The following is an 18,578-nucleotide window of genomic DNA, read 5'->3' as shown; positions in this document are numbered from 1 at the left end:
GCACATTGAATTACCTTGTTGTTGAAAAGTGTTTTCGGCGATCTTGTCACGTGATTTCAGAGAAATGGTCTGACTCCAAACTGTCAGAAAAACAGAACGTGACGGGAGGGAGGAGAGATCTCAGAGTTTGATACTCATAATACGATATAAAATACACGTTAACTGAACCCCAAAAGGAAATTCATGTATAGCTGCAGCAACTCAGTGAAGAAGATAAATGATTACAACATGTGATGTAGTATGCACTACATGCTGACACTGCTGACATTGAACCCTTCTGACAGAATACAAGAACATCTTTACTGATGCAAATGTGTTTATTTCTGTCCTCGTAACTTCAGATCACTTGGTCAGTAGAGTGACTCAGCTGTTTTGAGACTGTTTCTGTGAAATCATGTGACCACAGGGTCTCCACCCCTCTGCTGATATAAAAGCTGAGCATCTGTTCTCTCTGCCTCTTCAGTATCCGGGACCATTAACACAGGTAAGAACACTTTAAGACAGTAATTATGACATACTTGCAAATGTTAAGATCAGGAGTTAATACCAGATAAAAAAAATGCATAATTATACATTATCTTGATGCATTTTTATGCACATAACTGATAATTGAACATACTATCTGACATTCATAAGTCATTCATATCTTATGTTAGAATGACATTTAAATGATAAGAGCTTTGAATGCACTAAGATTTGTTTTCAGTTAAGGTTTAATTCATAATCAAATCATTCTGAGAGCATGAGAGAGACTGAAGCTTAATTTAACACACTGACCATAAATTCTTGATTTTGAGATGGATGTTTTTTCTACAAGACAGAAAGACAATATTTCAGCAGTAACTGCAGCAGATCTTTGGAGCAATTTTCACTCTGAACTCCCACATGTCCTGAAAGTGTCTGACGTGTTACGAGCCACGTCAAACTGCTTTGATGCCTTTACTTCCACTTTGTTTCAATTTTGCTTTGAGTGCATTTGGTGATTAAAACATTTCGTTTATGTCTGTGTCTGTGTAGGGTAAAAACAAAATTATTATTAAAAAATAAAAAACTTAAACTTAATGTGACCAGTGAGCTGGTAAATATTTGGGTTATGAAACTGACTGTGGTTGATTTTAAACTGTGTGTAGGAGGTGGACACAGGCTGAAGAACTGTGTTTCCACTCTTTAATCATGTCAGTTATGATACAGTATCTTATGACAACAGTACAGCTGACAGGACGGTATGCGTTACTGACTTATTTTTCTTTCATCCAGAGAACTCATACGAAGGTGCTCCATCCTTATCCTCCTGTGAAACTGTTACCATGGCAACGTGAGTAATACTACTGTCTCTAATGCTGCATTCACTCTTGGAGCGACACAGCGACAGGCTACAAGTCATTTTCAATAGAAGCTGGTGACATAAAGATACAAACTGACGTCTGACACTGCTGACGGTTGTGACGCGCAACAAATTGAAGTTGGGTTGACCTCAACTTTTTCAGCTCTCCAATGATGCAGTGACGTGTCAGCCAATCATATGGTTTGTTTCTAAATGTGGTGCTATGTTATTTAGCTGACACAATGCCAGCTGTATGTGCATTGCGCTGCACACAGGGATGCAATGTGGCTGCAAAATGTGATGTTAAAATGGAGCTCAGACACTGATCAAAAGCACAGATATGTTGCTGACCAAATACAACCTTTAGATGATGTTCAGTGGAGGTGCTTTGTGGCAGGTAGCAGACACACACAACATTATTTGGTGATGAGGCTGTAAGTTTTAAATGCTGAACTTATCAACCTAATATCAGATACTGTGTAACTGCTCGGCCTGTAGATGATTAGTTTGTTTATACTGTATAGACTCATAGGCTAAAAGGCTTTTACTAAAAGATCCCAGCAAGTACAGTCATTTTATTTATTTAATTCTATGTTTAGCAGGGGTTTTTTTGAACTCATATCTTTACTTCTCTACAGGAAAATCTCATCCAAATATGACCACATCACCTGCGAAGTTCTGATCCGACCAGGATCTCCTAATGTTTACCAGCTGAAACCAAAGAAAGAGAATATTGGAACTCTCACAAGAAAGACTCTCAGTGAAAAGGATCCAAGCAAGTTAAAGAAAACCATCTTGCTTGTGGGTGAAACAGGAGCAGGAAAATCTGCTCTGATCAACGCTCTGGTCAACTACACCATGGGAGTGAAGTGGAAGGACGATGTCTGGTTTCAGATCATAGAGGACGAGAAGAAAAGTCAATCAGAAAGTCAGACAACAGATGTGACTGACTTTGAGGGTGAGGAGAAAAGTCAGTGTGAAAGTCAGACAACAGATGTGATCGTGTTCGAGATCGTTGGTTTTGAAGATCAAACTCTGCCCTACTCTCTGACCATCATCGATACTCCTGGATATGGAGACACCAGAGGAACTGAACATGATGTCATCATCAGTCAAAGGTTATTAGACTTGTTTCGCTCAGACGATGGAGTTTATGAGGTCAGTGTAGTGGGTCTGGTGATGAAAGCTTTAAAACATGCATGGAGCTTAACAGAGAACCAAATGGATCAATTCACTGATTTCCTGCAAAACACTTCATCTCAGAACCTGACAACAACTGTTGAAGTGTTGAATACGCGTATCAGACTGACCGGCTGCATCCACAACCTGCAAGAGAGAATTGAGTTTATTGAACAGAAACAGAGTGAAATCCAGCAGAATCAGGAAGCTCTGAAGAAATATGAACAAGAGATGAAGAACAATGAAGAGTTCACTGTAGAAGTTGATGAGGTCTACAAAGTTAAACAACGTGTCAGTGAGTGGAGAGTGTTGGCACTTGGGCGTAATTATGGAGGAGCTGTCTGCTGCACTGTCTGCAAGGAGAACTGTCACTATCCATGCACACTGGCCTTGTATCCGGACACCTGTAAGGTCATGAAAGAAAAATGCACTCTATGTAAGGGCAAGTGTTCTGTATCAGATCATGAAAAAAAATTATACTGCACTGTCTGTACGGGGAAGTGTCCTGCATCAGTTCATGTGAAAGATAAACAGTGCACTGTATGTGAGGATAAGTGTTGTGTATCAGAACATGAGGAAGGCAAACAATGCCCTGTATGTAAGGGTGAAAAAAAGGAATCAGATCATGTTAAAACAAGGTGGAAATATGTGAGCAAGACAAGGACAGTACAAAAGACCAAACAAGACATGAAAGAGAAGTATGAAAAGGGTAAAGCAGGCTGTGAGGAGTCAACAAGCCTTCTGGAAACTCTTCAGAAGAACATCGAGGAACTTGAGAAAGAAAAAGATCAGTGGCTGGAAGAAGCGCTCCAGCATGTTGTGACTCTGAAGCAGCTCGCCCTGAAAGTTAATTCACTGTCCACTTTGGTCTATTTGGACTTCCTGATCGAGATGATGAAGGAGAAAGGAGACACAGAGAAGGTCACGAGACTGGAAAAGATGAAAGATGAAATGGATAAAAATGAAGGAATCATAGCAGCGCTGTTGTACAGGTTTGGTAGAGTAACAGCAGCTGGTAGAGCAGCTGGTAGAGCAATTAAAGCAGCAGTGACGTACGTTGTAGATAGTGGGGGGTCAGCTGTGTAGAAAACACAGTATACAATGTTGGTGAAATGTGTTTCATTCTGTATATATTAAGTGTGATGTTGATGTAATAACTACATAAGAACATTCAAATGTAATCACCTTTTAAATATCAGATGTGTAATTCCTCAAACAGCGCCCTCTGTGGTATTTAATGGCTGTTTCTTTTTGTTCTTCCAGTTTAACTTCACTGTACAGATTAGAAAACTGTTTGGATCAACAGCTCTGATTTTAAATGGAGTGAGGACGCCCCCTGCTGTTTGATGTTGAGTACAGCAGCTCCCCTCCTCTGTCTTTAAACAAGACATTTATTTTTCTTTAGTTTCTTTGTGTAGGTTCATTGTTTTTAAGGTTTTCTAATGTGTTTTTCAGTCAGTACAAGGCTGTGATTCATTCTGATGTTGACAGAAGTCTCATTAAACTGGTGGTGGGACAGTAACATAACACTGAGACATATATGATATAAACTGTACTGAACATATAAAGTAGTTAACCATGATGCTTCCTTCTCATGTTAATCAGTTTGTACAGAGGATGTCACAGAATTTAGACACAATGTCTGATGTATTTACATTTGATTTATATTCTGATCAATGTTATTATATACTATATATCCTGGTGTGTTGATGTGTATTCATGCACATCTATATATCCTGGTGTGTTGGTGTGTATTCATGCACATCTATATATCCTGGTGTGTTGGTGTGTATTCATGCACATCTATATATCCTGGTGTGTTGATGTGTATTCATGCTTGAGATGACTAGTTAAAATATTTCAGATGACACAGCTCATTTATGTTATACTGTGTCTTTAACAAGCCATATTATCAGTGATTGATATATATTCTGATGTTCTACATGAAATCGTTCTGACTGGAGCCGTTTTCTGTGAATTATTAATAAAACCTCTGCTTGATGAAGTCAGTTTGCTCTGAGTGTCTTTACTGGATCATCAGCAGGTGTTTGAGTCTGAACTTTCCTCAATAAATGTCTTTTTCTCTTTGTTACTGAAACAGTTGCAGTTTAATTTGAGCAGCAAATCCAACAGAGAGTCAACAGAGAAACACACACCACCATCATAACTGACGGATCATCAAAGTGCACGTAGAATATGAGACAAACTCTGTTGTTGGTGATTTCTGCACTGACTGCTAGAGAGAGTCAACTCAGCTGCATCACTGAGGGGATTATGTGGACTGATGAGACTCTACTGAACTGAAACACACAAACCTGGCAACAGTGCAGACAGTCTACAGGTTAACTTCATGTGGAGTTCACATGACCAGAGTTTACATTTCAATAAATATTGGTAGGGACAGACCTACAGGTGTTCGTCTCTAAATAATTTGTTCTCAGGTCTCTTTTGCAAAAGGCAAAGAAAGTTAAAGATCTTTTTAATTCCCTCAATAGATATTTGTCTCTTAAACTGTGGTCACAAATGTATTAAAGTCTGTTTTCGTGAGCACGTCTCCTTTTCCAAGATAATCCATCCACCTGACAGGTGTAGCTTCTCAACATGCTAATTAAACAGCATCATTACTACACAGGTGTGTCTTGGGATGGTCACAATAAAAGGACACTTTAAAATGTGACGTTTGATCTTTACAAAAAGACATATATTAGTATTTCACAGGACTAGTGCTACAGAAATACATTTTTGGGTCCTAAAGAATCAGTCAGTGTCTGCTGTGACATCATTCTGCCTCACGCAGTGCGACACTTCTCCTTCACATAGAGCTGATCAGGTTGTTGATTGATTGTTGGTCCACTCCTCTTCAGTGGCTGTGTGAAGTTTCTGGATATTGGCAGGAAGTGGAACACGCTGTCGACACGCTGATCCAGAGCATCCCAAACCTGCTCAATGGGTGGCGTCTGGTGAGTCTGCAGGACGTAGCAGGGTTAATGATTCCACTTGCCATTACTTGCTCCTGGTTGTCATCACCAGTAATTATATGGTTTTAATTATTTGATTTCTATCAGTCCTGGTTATTTCCATCTAATATCAGTTTTCCACTGGGACTAGTGTGAAGTTTTAAATGAGTGCTGTCTGCTGGGCCTCTGCACACTGGCAGGGTGAGCCCCACAGATTAGCCCTGCAAACTGGAGCAGGACACCCGCTTATTGTTGCCAGTCTGCAGTCTGACCCCATGGTGAGTCACATTTCTGATAAGCTCTCTGAAAATGCTTAGAACACTATGTTTTCAGGTTGAGCTGTCACAGTGTTTCAGAAGGCAGTGGTGTAAGGTAGTTAGGACAGGTCCCAGTGCACGCTAGCTACTAGTTACAAGGTGCACACACACACCACTGGCAACTGTTTATACAAGATCCAGATGAATCTAATTCAGGCTTTGCTTCTTTTTCCTCCTGTTGGTTTCTCTCTCGTCTTTCTTACTGCAGCTTCTATGTTTAAAAGACACGACTGCTCACTGGACCTGTAGATGCGCTCAGCTTTTCAATCTTGACAGATTTTGCGCCTAAACTAACTATCAGCTATCGTCTCATCTCGTCACATGATCAAAGAGACTTGACATTAGGCAACATCAACATACGAATGTCACCCAGCAATCATCACTGCATACCTGTGTATGATCTCATCGAAGATCACAAAAAATTATTAATTTAATTCAATAGTTTTTAATATATATAATTTAGTTAGAGTTTTTATAGTTCATGTAGAATTAGCATTAAATTCTGACATACTTCTACTATTGAACTCAAGGAAAGTAAAGAAAACTCATGATAGAGTTGGGCTTACATGAACATTGATCATCTTGTTACAAAACAATGTTCTCCTGGGAAACTTTTGGTCCAGAAATTGATGAAGATGCCTCTTGATGTGCTCCACCCACCTGAACACCTCTGCAGATGGAGTATCTCTCCTCATGGCAGCAGCACTCCCTGATGGCCGTGGCCTCCCAGCAGGAAAGTGCCCCACACTACACTGCAGAAACTGCTCAGGAATGGCCCGAGGAACATGACAAAAAGCTAAAGGCATCGACCTGGCCTCCAAATTCCCCAGATCCAAATCTGACGTGCTGGTACCCCAGATCCACAGTGGGGCCTCCCTGGATCAGACTTATCTCTGACAGGTCAAGGCATGGACACATGACCTCTGGAAGGTGTCCTGTGGTGTCTGGCACCAGGGTGCTGGCTTCGGATCATTTGAGACCTGTCAGTTGTGAGGTGGGGTACTAGCCCCTCCCAAGATGCTTCATCAGATTGGTGTGTGGGAGATTTGGAGGCCAGAACAGGCTGATTGCTTGGAGCTTTCTAAACAGTTACAGATTTATTATGATGTTTAGGTATGAAAAATATCTAATTATGTTGCTAGTCTGACTCACTGTACCCTGAAATAACAAACAAAAGGCTCTTAAAGCACCAAAAAATTAGCTCTTGAATTTGTGTACTTTTTACTGTGTGCTTCTACTTAAGTTTCATGTCTGCTGGCTGCAGAGCTCTCACTCAACGCTGGACCAGTTTGAGGAAATGTTGCTGATAATAAAAATAAAATAAAAATAAAAAATAAATGAAAACCCAAGTGGGTGCAGCACGTAGATTAAAGATGCAGAGTTACTAAAATAAATGAACAAAGCAAAAATAGAATTATTGTGTCGCGGTTGTTTGCAGAGCTGCATTTTTATTTATTTTATTTAACCTTTATTTTACCAGGCAGATTTGCTTACAGTCTCCATCCATGTCAGTGACCTTTGACCACCATTGTCTAATCAGTTCATTCTTCAGTCCAACTGGGGGCAGCATGTACATTTCAAATGTAATGTGTTTTAATAAATTTGCCACAAAAATCAAATACAAATATTTTCATGTCGTCATTCCGGGTCAGTGTTGTGCAGAATCAAAAGTGTGGTTTCACTACTTCTGTAATATCTTCTGAAGTCTTTTGTTTGTTTTTGTTACTGAGTTTTTGTCACGACTCTGAAAGTCTGAAAACAGCTGATAAATCAATGAGGAGACACTGAGCAGCAGCCATTAACTTATTTATTATATTGAATTTACGAAAAGTAAAAGCAAACACTTGAATAAACAGTATTGTACATTTTTAGTCTGTTATCCTATGGTTTTTTGTTTGTGGTGGTTGTTTTTGAAAAGCATTCCACTGTACACAAGGCTGATGATATTTTACAACCTTTTTTTTTTTTGTAACCTTTTTTAAAAACACCCAAAAGCAGACGATGTGGACGCTCCAGCACAGACGCACCGGAGTAAGGTGGACACAGGTGAGGACACGACCCCTTCACTGTCACCGAGATGCGGGTAAATCATAAGATCCAGACTTTTACTAGTACATAGAGACGGGGGGAGGAGAATACAAAAACTAATGTTGGCTTTCTCAGTGTTTCGCCGTCCAGACTCCAGCGCCTGGCGTCATGTCTCTGTGGAGATCTTTAACTGTACACGATTAACTGACATGCATCTGAGTAAAGCCTCAAATAGACAAGTGGGGAACAGCTACTTGTTTATCATATCAGCTGAATGTTATATGTAAAACATTTAAAGGAAAAAATAGAGATTTTCAGCCTGGGTTTTAATCCGAGGACTGACTCCAGTCTTTAACACTTTTCATCTGTTGTAGGTTCAAGAAGCTCCCCAAAAAATCATGTTGGGACAAACAGCACGAGCCTCCTGCACTCTCCAAATAAACTTCAGTTATTCGGAAATATTTCAAACACTTTTTGAGTCCAAACAATTCTCTTTGACTTGGCTGAAGTACAGTCATGTCACATAGGTAGGCAAAGTCCCTCCCCTTTCCGCAGACCACCATGGGACCCATTTACAGGAATAAACTTGTACGATAGTCAATGACGAGACAATTATTTTGATCCCGTTTGAACTGTGCCATGAATTACACACGACTGCCAATTTAAAAGATAATTTTCCAAGTCAAATAAGTTGCAGTTTGTCGTACAACTGTTAAAGAATGACGAAGTATGACGACACAAGATGTGCAAATGACGTCATAACTTTCTAACTGAAGCTACCATGCCTGCGTGTTTCATACCAGGACGTACTCCAACGAACATCAACAGGTTTTCCTTGTTCTTTTCCTTCCCGGCTGATAAAAACACCGGGAGTCTCTGGATAAAACGCATCAGGTAAGATAAGTTTACATTTGTCCCAAGGTAACGTCCCTGTTGGTGACGTGCATCATGTGAGATCAGAGATGTAGATCACTGAGCCGTTTGACATAAAACTAAACAGCACTGGGACAAACTGTGACTTTCTTGGCTTGCAAAATTATTTTCTAAATTTACAAATGTGTAATTTAAAGCAAAATTCAAGCAGGATCAAACAACTGATTACTTTATCCAAAACAAGGTCCCATGGGGGAAATGAAACGGTATAGATCTGTTTTTACATCTGTCATTTTAATTTTAATTTTTCAATGATAGTCAGACATATTTAACAACATTTAATTTTCATTCATTCATTTTTATTTTCTAAAATGAATACATACAAAACAGGCTTTGTGATTCTGCAGTCATAACCAGGATGTGGTGCTATTGGTTTAGGTTCCCGGGTGCACCTATGCTGCACAAACGGTCAAACTGTGGCTCGTTTTCGAAGGTTATACAACTGCTGTTTCTACAGTGGCAAGTTTACATTTATTAGTCGACTCTAACTATAAATAAAAGGGTGTTTGGCTGCCTTTTCATCTTTAATAGTTCACGTTAGCAGCTATAGACTAAGAAAAGTTAATTTAACTCACTGCGCCACTCAAAGCCTACTGCCAGAAGCTACCGACAACGATTGTTTTCCTCCGTGCTACTCAGTGCATGAGTTGACACTGTGAATCAATCAACACACCTTAAATGTCAATATGACAACGCTGACCATTGGTTTTTATTTTCTCTTGCATGACAGACACTTCAGTGATGACTGGATCTTCAAACACTTAAAAAATGAAGTTCAACCAGATTATGCAAACTGCGAAAAGTCTGTTTCCTCCCCTTCAGTTGCACTGCAGCAGCACTACACCTGTTTATAAGAGCATGGACATCGACCCTGCAAAGAGACTTAAGACACCGTGACATTTTGCGATGGTATGTAGCAACACAGCCAATCAATGGCTAAAGCCAGCAAGACAACGAGGTCATGCACATGAGTTTAAAGACAAGACTATAAAATAGCTAATTAATATTTGTACGCCACCAACTGGACGACAGGTGTGAATTACGTCAAATTAAAGCAGACCGCTCTGTGCTCTAACCAGCAGATTTCTGTCATTGTTGAAAAAATTTAAACAATGACTCCTGGAACAGGCAGCTCTTCAGCCATTACTGTCTTTAATCTGAACTCTGAGACGAGTGTTTCAAATGACTTTTGTGACTTTAAAGTTCATACAGAAAGCATTCGGAGTTTTGTGCTGTTCCCCCCGGACACATGTCAGAATTATGAGAATAAGACCCAGGCTGAAAAATACCAGATTTCTCCTTTAAGTGCATCCTGGCTGCTGTAAACGTGGAACCCAGTGATGGATTAAAAAAAAAAAAAATTTAATAAAATCAAGGCATTTTTCTACTCTTTGTTTTAATCCCGTCAGCCGAAACAAAAGGCTGACACTTGTCCTCAACACAAACACATGACGTCATGTTCATGTAGAAACATTTCATTGGTAATAATGACAGAAAAGAACAATAAGTCGAATGATAAATTAACCGTGTTAACTTTTAGCTCCGAGGTGGAAACTGTGCAGTTTAGGCCAGATATATAATACAGTGGTTATCTCCGCCTTTTCACCTGCTCACCGTCACTACCACTATATGCACACAGCACTGCTATCAAACCTTTGTTCTGTACGAGCTAGTCCAGGTCAGAAACAGAAAATAACGTCTACAAAATGGACATCAAATAAAAATCTAAATCTTCGGTCTGGAATGGAAATTTCAACAGTAGCAAAAAAAGAAAAACATTCAGGTTTATTGACATTTCATGATATTCTACACCTTGCAGAGCTTTGTAGGCAAGAGAGCGATACCAATACTTCAAAGTGGACTAAATTATAGAATAGCATGGCCTGTAGTAAGAGTCCACAGTGCTAACCCTCTCTGATACCCTGACGGCCCTCTGGATGTGAATGTTTGGAGGGTGGTGTCACCCTACAGCAGGAGGATGGAGGAGGAGGTAAATATGGAAACTAGCACACATGATCGTGTGCGTCTCTCTGGGTGGAGGTGAGGGAGGGTAAAGCAGGAGGCTGACAGGGGTTTAGAAGCAGAGGGAGGGGTTGATAAAGGATGATGCAGAGGTACCCGGAGATGACAGGTGCAGGAGTCTCCGACAGTATGACGGGGGAGATTGAGGGCAGTTCTGGGGGCGATCGCAGGGCAACGGCCCCGACTAGAAGGTCTTCCTGTGGATGGCACGTGCTCTGTCTTCTTCATATTCTCGCTTTGACACCCACATCTTCTTAAAGGTGTCCAACGATGCCAGGATAGAGCCACTGCCGGAACAGGAGCACGCTCAAATTACAAACTTTTATCAAATGTCACCAATCTTCCAACACACTCGGTACCCTGACATCGGAATTCTTACCCGATCCATGTGGAGTAGAGCCTCTCCTGGGGAGCAGAAATCTGGACAGAACAAAAGCAACCAGAGGTCACCTGAACACGTTTTTACACAGCATAAAAAATAAGATGGTGATGTTTACAAAGAATGGAATAAAATATATTAAATGAATGAATTTCCTGTTTGTTAGTTTATCTTATTTTTCTAGTAACTGTCTCGATCATCCATGTTTTCTCCATACTTAACATCCGGTTGTAAATTCTGTTGTGGAGGACGGCAATTTTTTTTTATTTTCACTTCGAACGGCAGTGCTGTGTACTGTTTCTGTTGCTGGTATTCTCTGCCAGCCTCCTCTTATTTTACCGTCCTGCTCTCTACTGATAAAATGATATCTGCTTTGCCGTCTACCGTCTGCCCGATTCCATGTGAACGCAGCATTAGTCATCGACAGCTGCAACATGAACACCAACATCAACAAAGAACCTGGACGCACCTTGATCTTCACGTCTTTGGGTGCAAGCTTCTTGACTTCAGTTAGTAGTCTTTCCCCAAAGCCTAAAAGAAAAGAGACAGAATCAGCGAGTGCAGCGTGTGTGGAACGTCACAGTGAAGTACGTCCATGAAGTTCAACTGTCTGCTCTGATCACTTGACACCAACCTTTGATCAAGGTCGAACCGCCACACAATACTATGGTGGAGAAGAGTGTGCGTCGGAGGTCCATGTCAGACTTCTGGATGGCATACGCCAGGACCTCGTGGATCCCCGAGCTCTCGTCTCCGATCAGGTCGGGTCTGAACAGCAGCTCTGGAGCGCGGAACCTGGCTGGACCGATCTGAAAAGGAAGTCACATGTCAGGGGGTGTGGTCAGGAGGGGGAGGAGGTTTTCACAGAGGAAAATATGGAAAGATTTAACTCACGTTTAAAGTGCTTCCATCAGGCAGTGGATACTGCGCCTTCTCTGTTTCTAAAGTCTCATCCTTTTGCGGGTTGAGAGACAGATAACAGACTCTCTGCAGGGTTGGAAACACATACGATTAGACGAAAATCATTGAAAGTATTTAATGTTTCAAAATCAACTCATGCTGACCGCCTTACCTCTTTGACAGTGCGAACAACCTCGAACTCTGCCGAGGTGTTGAAGTTGTAGCCTTCCTTACGGAGCAGCAGGCGGAGGTACCGTGAAACGTCTCTCCCGGCGATGTCCACGCGCATGATGGAGTGTGGGATGGCAAAGCCCTCGTAGATGGGCACGACGTGGGTCACACCGTCCCCTGAGTCCAACACAACACCAGTGGTGCGACCTGTGGCGTACCTGCACGAAACAAAGGCTCGTCACATTTACAGACTGCGCCGTGGTGAGCATTTATACTTGTGTGGTGGTGTGTCTGTGTCTGTGCTGTAAAGTTTAGTTGATTCAAAACACACATTAAACACACATTAAACATGGCTTAATAGAGACAGTTTCAAACACAAATCAGCTTCACTATAACTCGCAGCATTCACAGACAAACACTTGTCTTTATCTGGACACATTTTCCCCACAAACACCAACATGCTAACGTTATTAGCACAAGCCTATGGCATTTTACATTGTATAAATTAGCCTAGCAGCTAGCAGAGATTTCCTCTGCTCATATTTCAGCCAGGATAAATCACACACAGTGTGTGGAGGCTTTATTGTCTTCACAATTTATTGTTTCTTATCTGTGAAATTAAAGTAAATCAAAGCTTTGTTTCCACTGAGGGAAATGGTTTCAGCTCACAGAGACAGACAGGAGGTCTGCGTCACTGTGACACTGTGGAGTTACATCTCTGGGGAGGTGCACATCAAGCTACATCGTTGGGTACGGCTCTACTTTGACGCAGAGCCTTTGCCTTGAGTATGGCATCAATTTGATACAGAAATATAAATACCGCTTAGCTCCTAAAGTTCAGTTGTTAAAAAAGTGCAATATATCACATTACTTTGAATCATAACACGTATTGTAACGCCAGATTCTTGCCGATACACAGCCATATTAACCTCAGGCTTATTTAACACCACTCACACATTCTCCACCTCACAGCCTCTCTGTAATTGAGTTTCAAGTCAGCAGTCATGTGACAGAGATGAACTTGACTAAAGAGTTGCAGCTCATGAACTGAGAGCGTGCACAGATACACAGTCGGAGTAAGATGTACTCACAAGCTGAGGACAGCCTGCATGGAGATGAAGAGAGCAGGGACGTTGAAGGTCTCAAAGAAAACCTCTGCAGCCTTCTCCCTGTTCTTACTGGGGTTGAGAGGAGCTTCAGTCAGCAGGACCGGATGCTGCCAAAGATAAAGACACAGATGCATACAGACGTTTGGATATCAGTGCTGACGAACATGCTGCAGGAAGAAGAGGAGGGGGAAGAGGAGGAGAGGAGCTCACCTCCTCAGAGAAAGTCTGCAGCTGTTCCTTGGAATAAACGTACTGCCAGATCCTCTCCATGTCGTTCCAATCATTCACAATCCCGTGCTCCATCGGATACCGAACCGACAACAAGCCCCTGTGCTCCTGGTGGTCAGAAGGTGGAAATCAACACACTGTCAACCACCTCACACAACTCAAGTTAACATGTGTCTGTCAGTTTGCATTTCTTCACCACCACCGAGCGTGTTTCCTCCTCTGTACACAAGGCCCTGTATTTGTCTTGTAATAAACTGAACTACAGCAGCTGTCGCCTGCGTCACCGCCTTTATGGCAGAAGGAGAGGTAAAAAAAAAAACCCCTCACATGACATCTCAGTTAGTGTTGCCTCGAGGTTTATGAGACACACAGGGAAGAGCACATCAGCTCCACACCGTCCCCAACATGGAGCCCGGGGGCAGCATCAGGATGTGGGGATGCTTCTCTCACCATTGTGTTTGTCACTGACAGGCTCAGATTGTTATTCTAAGTGTCTGACAGCATGATGAAAGGATCCTTTCAGAGATAGAGCTTTGTGTTAAAGAGTAAGTGACTGTTTATTTAAATGCAGTCTGGTGGGTTTGGTGATGGTGATTTCAGGGCTGACACTTCAGAATAACAATCTGAGCCTGTCAGTGACAAAAACAAACACTGTTAGTGGACGGACACTGGTGTTACACTGCAGCCTGTTCCACAGCTGCTGGCTGCAGCGCTCTCTCTCATCACTGGACCAGTTTGAAAAACTGTTGTTTCCATCAGTTGCTTAGACACAAAAACATGAGAAAGTCTGTAGCTGTATTTCTGAACACAAGTACACATTGTGCACTCTGATTTTATCTGGAAGAATCTTTACTGTGTGATTCTGGTGTTTGCTGGCTAAATGGCACAAACAGATGCAGTGTGTGTGTTACCTCTGCCTTGGGTCCGATGAAGAGGTCTCCCTCCAGGGCTCCTGCCATCACGCGCACATGCTTGGGACGCCCCACACTGTACACACACACACACACACACACACACACACAGAAAAGCAAAGTGAATGTAACACAGACAAACATGCAGAGCTGAGTAAAACACAAAATGTGTGACACTGTGTTATGGGACAGAAAAACTTTTTGACTGTCAAATAATTGTTTGAGTCAGTTTTTAAGCAAATATGCAAACATTTGTTGAGACCAGCATCTTTGAATGTGAGTGTTATTTACTTTTCTTTGTTTTACATCATTATAAACTTTATAACTTTAGAGATTTAGACAAAATCTACAGTCTGAATGTGTCATCTCAGGCTGTGGGAGAGTGTGAGGTGTATTTTTCACAAATTTCTAACATTTCAGAGTCAAAGAAATTAAAAATAATCAGCAGATTAGTTGATAAAGTTACGTGAGAGATGCAGAATGATGTCCAGGAACACTTACTAGTTAGGGAAGCAGTATTTGGGGATCTGGTCACCTGCAAAACCAGCTTTGATAACCCCTGAACCCTGGAGGAAAGAGGGATATGACATCTGAGCCCAACATCACAGGGTTATGGTTGAACTGAGAGCTGCAGTATTTAAATCTCTGAGCAGAGAGGAAGGTCATAAGACACAGCCTGAAGCCACCAGCAGTCACACACTCAGAAACACTGTGCCCCACATCGCTTCTGACTCAAGAGCTACTTTGTCCTGTGCTGTCACGACTAGCAAGGCAAAGTTAGAACAGCTGGTGTTGTGTCAAAGTCTGTTTCTGTTGCCTTCATTTCCTTTCTTATTTTAACCCAGACCAAAGAGAGCAGACGACAGGAGAGAGTCACATTTGGAGGAGGGAGAAAACTGGTGTTACAACAAATTCCGTGGTTCAAAGTTTGTAGCGTACTGCATCATAGTTTGATCTGTCAGTATTCACACAGGATCACACTTTCACCAATCACTGTTAGGTGAGGTGTCGGTGCTCTAATCGACAGACACATCTGTGTCGTTAGAGGATCATCATGTTAGCAGATCTGTATACTAACAGAGGGGCACCATCTGTGGTAACACCTGACAAAATACAGCCTGTAACGTTAGCATGACATATGGCAAACATCTGCAGTGGCCAGTGACTTAGTTCGAGGGGTAGAGATCGCTTTTGCGCTGCCTATTACCATAAAATATATTGCGATTTCTTTCCTATTTTCGACTGCAAATTACAGAAAAACTTTGTCAACATCTGTTTTTATCTAATAAGACAAAGTTTTCCATCTGTTCATCTCACTTAAGTCAGTTTTATTGCAGCAACATGGATCTAATGAACTGATGAAGCAAATTATTTTATTATTCTAGTAGGCTACCAGAAGTTTAATTTGTATTTGGAATATTTATATATATATATTTAATAAATGGATACTTGGTGTCTTTGTATCAGCATGCAACATATTTTCCTCCAGTCGTTCTTAAATACAAATTTAAGGTACTTGTACTTTGAGTATTTCCATTTGCACACAACTTTATACTTCTCCTCCATCTCAGAGGTAAATGTCGTACTTCTTACTGCACAACATTTGTCCAGTGAGAAGCATGTATCTCCAGATGTGTTGATGTTGAATGTTTGTGATAAACTGAAGGATGAAGTGTTGCTTTATAAGTTGCTTTTTAAGTTTCCTTTCAAACTCATTGTCACAAAGCTGAAAACAGGCTGTTTTTATGACTTTTTAGAGAAACACGTGGTTTTCACAGGACAGCCACGCTACAAACATGTGATGATCTTATAGAATATGAGGCATCGCTGTTGATTAATCGACCCAACAGGATGTAAAGCAGTTCAGACGAGCACAACTTTAAAGGTCCAGTGTGTCAGATTCAGTGGCGTTTAGCGGTGAGGACTGCAGATTGCAGCCAGCTGAAACTTCTCCTGGTTTGAATTCCTTCAGAGTTCATTGTTCAGGGGCTGAATTATCCACAGAGGTCTCTTCCTCTCAGAAACAAACAGACCAGCTGATTTAAACCAGTAAAAACACTGAATAAAGACATTTCATATTAAAAACAATCAGTGTTTTTCTGATGCTGTCATCATAGAGGAGCTGCTAACTATGGTGGCCGATGCGAAAATGTGAATGGCTCAATCTTAACCCAGGAGCTACAGTCCCAGCTGGACGAGGACATCTAACTGGCCTACTGTCCTTGTCCCAGTATACAAGCACGGGAGGGGAATCCATTTATTGAGCCAAGTATGTGCGACTCCTCTACGATAGGTGGAGATATGCCCCCTTTCAGCTTGTTAGTATTGGACCTTTTTCCTGTTGACCTATTACGTCACAGACCAAACAATGGACAAACAAGTTAGCTACGGTTAGCTAGCAGCTAACTGCTACCATGGTGGACAACTTTACAGCTCTGTACATTTGGTCCGTCCAAAAAGTCACGGCTCTGGATGTAGATTTCTCCATGTTGTTACCGGCTTCTTCTTCTCTTACACATTTAATGCTATTGGACTTCCAGGTCAAAGCCCGGGGCGGAAACTGTGGAGCATGCTCAGAGCGCCTCGGCCAGTTTGGGCTGACTGACTGTATACATGCAGGAGGAATTCGACTCTCAGTCACATTATCAGAGTGTGAGAAATTCAATTTAGTACGATTTCAGTCAGACTAACACAATAAATCCATTTTCTCTAATGTCATGTGAATGTACTGATAGTTTGGTTTGTCTGCTCTGGGCTACTGTAGAAACATGGACATGCTCCCTGTGTAGATATAAACGTCTCATTTTAAGCTAACGAAAACACAATGATTCTTATTTCCAGGTGATTACACACTAATGAAAACATACTGATTATATTTTTGTGCCATTATCTCCTCCTGAATCCTTCACACTGGACCTTTAAAACATCCACAGCAGTAAAAAACAACACACACATTAATACAAACACACCAGACAGAATAAAACCTGCATCATACATACTTATATTTAAGTCAGGTTACATGTAATGGAGTATGTTCACAGTGTTATTAATACTTTAACCGCAGTAAAGGTTGTGAATATTTCTTCCATCTCTGATAAAATCATTAGCAGTGATCTGTGGTGACGTGCTGTTTGAATACAAAGCTAACAGCCGTCATGCAAACCTACAGTTGGTGCTACAGACACACAGGTAGTGTTTAAGCTGTAGATGACTCTGCAGACAGCTCAGCCTCATATGCTAACTATGTTACCATTAATAAATGTGTAGTGATACAGCGATAGCACCACGTCTAGCTAACATTTAGGATCTGCTGGCAAACCGGAGCTTAGCTAGCCGGTAAGCTAGCTGCAGGTTTAGCTAGCGCTTTCTGTGTGGCCGGTAAATGAAGGCACGCTGTTATGCTAGGTAACAGCACTGCAGGTAAAACACCGCCAGACACCGTTAATAACGGCAGCACACTGAGCAGATGTGACCGGGACCGGCCACCTTTACCTGTTAGCTATAGCACAATAGTTAACGAAGCTAACAGTTAGCCGCCGCTCCCAGCCAGCGGCCTCGGTTAGGGTGTGGATGAATGACATCATCATACTTACATTATCAATCACAACGGGCTGGTTAGCTAAAATGTCATAGGACTCCATGACGGACTGTGTGTTAAAGATGTGTTTCTATCGATCCGTGCGCGTGTTCCTCTCCGTGTAGTGTTTTAATCATGTAAAAGAGCAGAGAAAGGCGCTGTCACTCCGTCTCCTCTGCGCTGCTGCTGCTGCTGCTGCTGCCGGGGGCTGGACCGCCTGCTGCCACCACAACAACACCACCGCGGCGGGGCGTGACTGACAGCACGTCCAGCCAATCAGATTCACCAGAATCATAACTGACAGGAGGGATAACCAATCACAGTGTCTCACCCGAAGAGCCATGCGCTTCAGGCTTGCTAGCTGTCAACGGGAGGAAGCAGCATCTTTTTGTCGGACCTGTGGAAACCTCATCATCTCTTTGTGACACACACGGCCCAGTTTGACTGCACTGGTTTATTCTGCTCCTCTGGTTCAGCTTTATAAATACAAGCACAAAAATATCTGAATCAAAATACACTTAAAGTACCAAAGGTAAAAGTACT

At 41.8% G+C, this 18,578-nt stretch overlaps 2 protein-coding genes across 4 annotated transcripts in view; one reads left to right on the top strand and one right to left on the bottom strand.

Annotated features, from left to right (window-relative positions):
* The window catches only part of LOC125906049 (uncharacterized), a 181,656-nt gene extending 177,148 nt beyond the window's left edge, over positions 1–4,508 (top strand). Inside the window, exons 1-3 of one of the 3 annotated variants that reach the window (XM_049604439.1) lie at positions 276–484; positions 1,258–1,315; positions 1,963–4,508. In XM_049604439.1, coding sequence (XP_049460396.1) covers positions 1,308–1,315; positions 1,963–3,589 — 1,635 coding nt within the window. In that variant the 5' untranslated portion in view covers positions 276–484; positions 1,258–1,307 and the 3' untranslated portion in view covers positions 3,590–4,508. Of the gene's footprint in view, positions 1–275; positions 485–1,257; positions 1,316–1,962 lie in introns of those variants that run through there. The other 2 variants (XM_049604442.1, XM_049604440.1) reach the window with 2 other exon arrangements.
* A 4,443-nt stretch (positions 4,509–8,951) lies between these two features.
* On the bottom strand, positions 8,952–18,254 carry actr1b (actin related protein 1B). The gene is made up of 11 exons (XM_049604484.1): positions 18,052–18,254; positions 14,960–15,024; positions 14,459–14,534; positions 13,530–13,655; positions 13,302–13,426; positions 12,212–12,428; positions 12,034–12,126; positions 11,774–11,948; positions 11,609–11,670; positions 11,140–11,180; positions 8,952–11,047 (listed from the first exon to the last, which is right to left on the bottom strand). Exons 1-11 carry the CDS (start codon positions 18,097–18,099, stop codon positions 10,945–10,947), a joined length of 1,131 nt encoding a protein of 376 aa, XP_049460441.1. The 5' UTR covers positions 18,100–18,254; the 3' UTR covers positions 8,952–10,944.
* Positions 18,255–18,578: the final 324 nt, after the last annotated feature.

The sequence above is a fragment of the Epinephelus fuscoguttatus genome, linkage group LG18, assembly GCF_011397635.1.
Source record: "Epinephelus fuscoguttatus linkage group LG18, E.fuscoguttatus.final_Chr_v1".
NCBI lineage: Eukaryota > Metazoa > Chordata > Actinopteri > Perciformes > Serranidae > Epinephelus > Epinephelus fuscoguttatus.
Note: the sequence above shows the minus strand (reverse complement) of the source record. Positions and strands in the feature narration are given on the sequence as shown.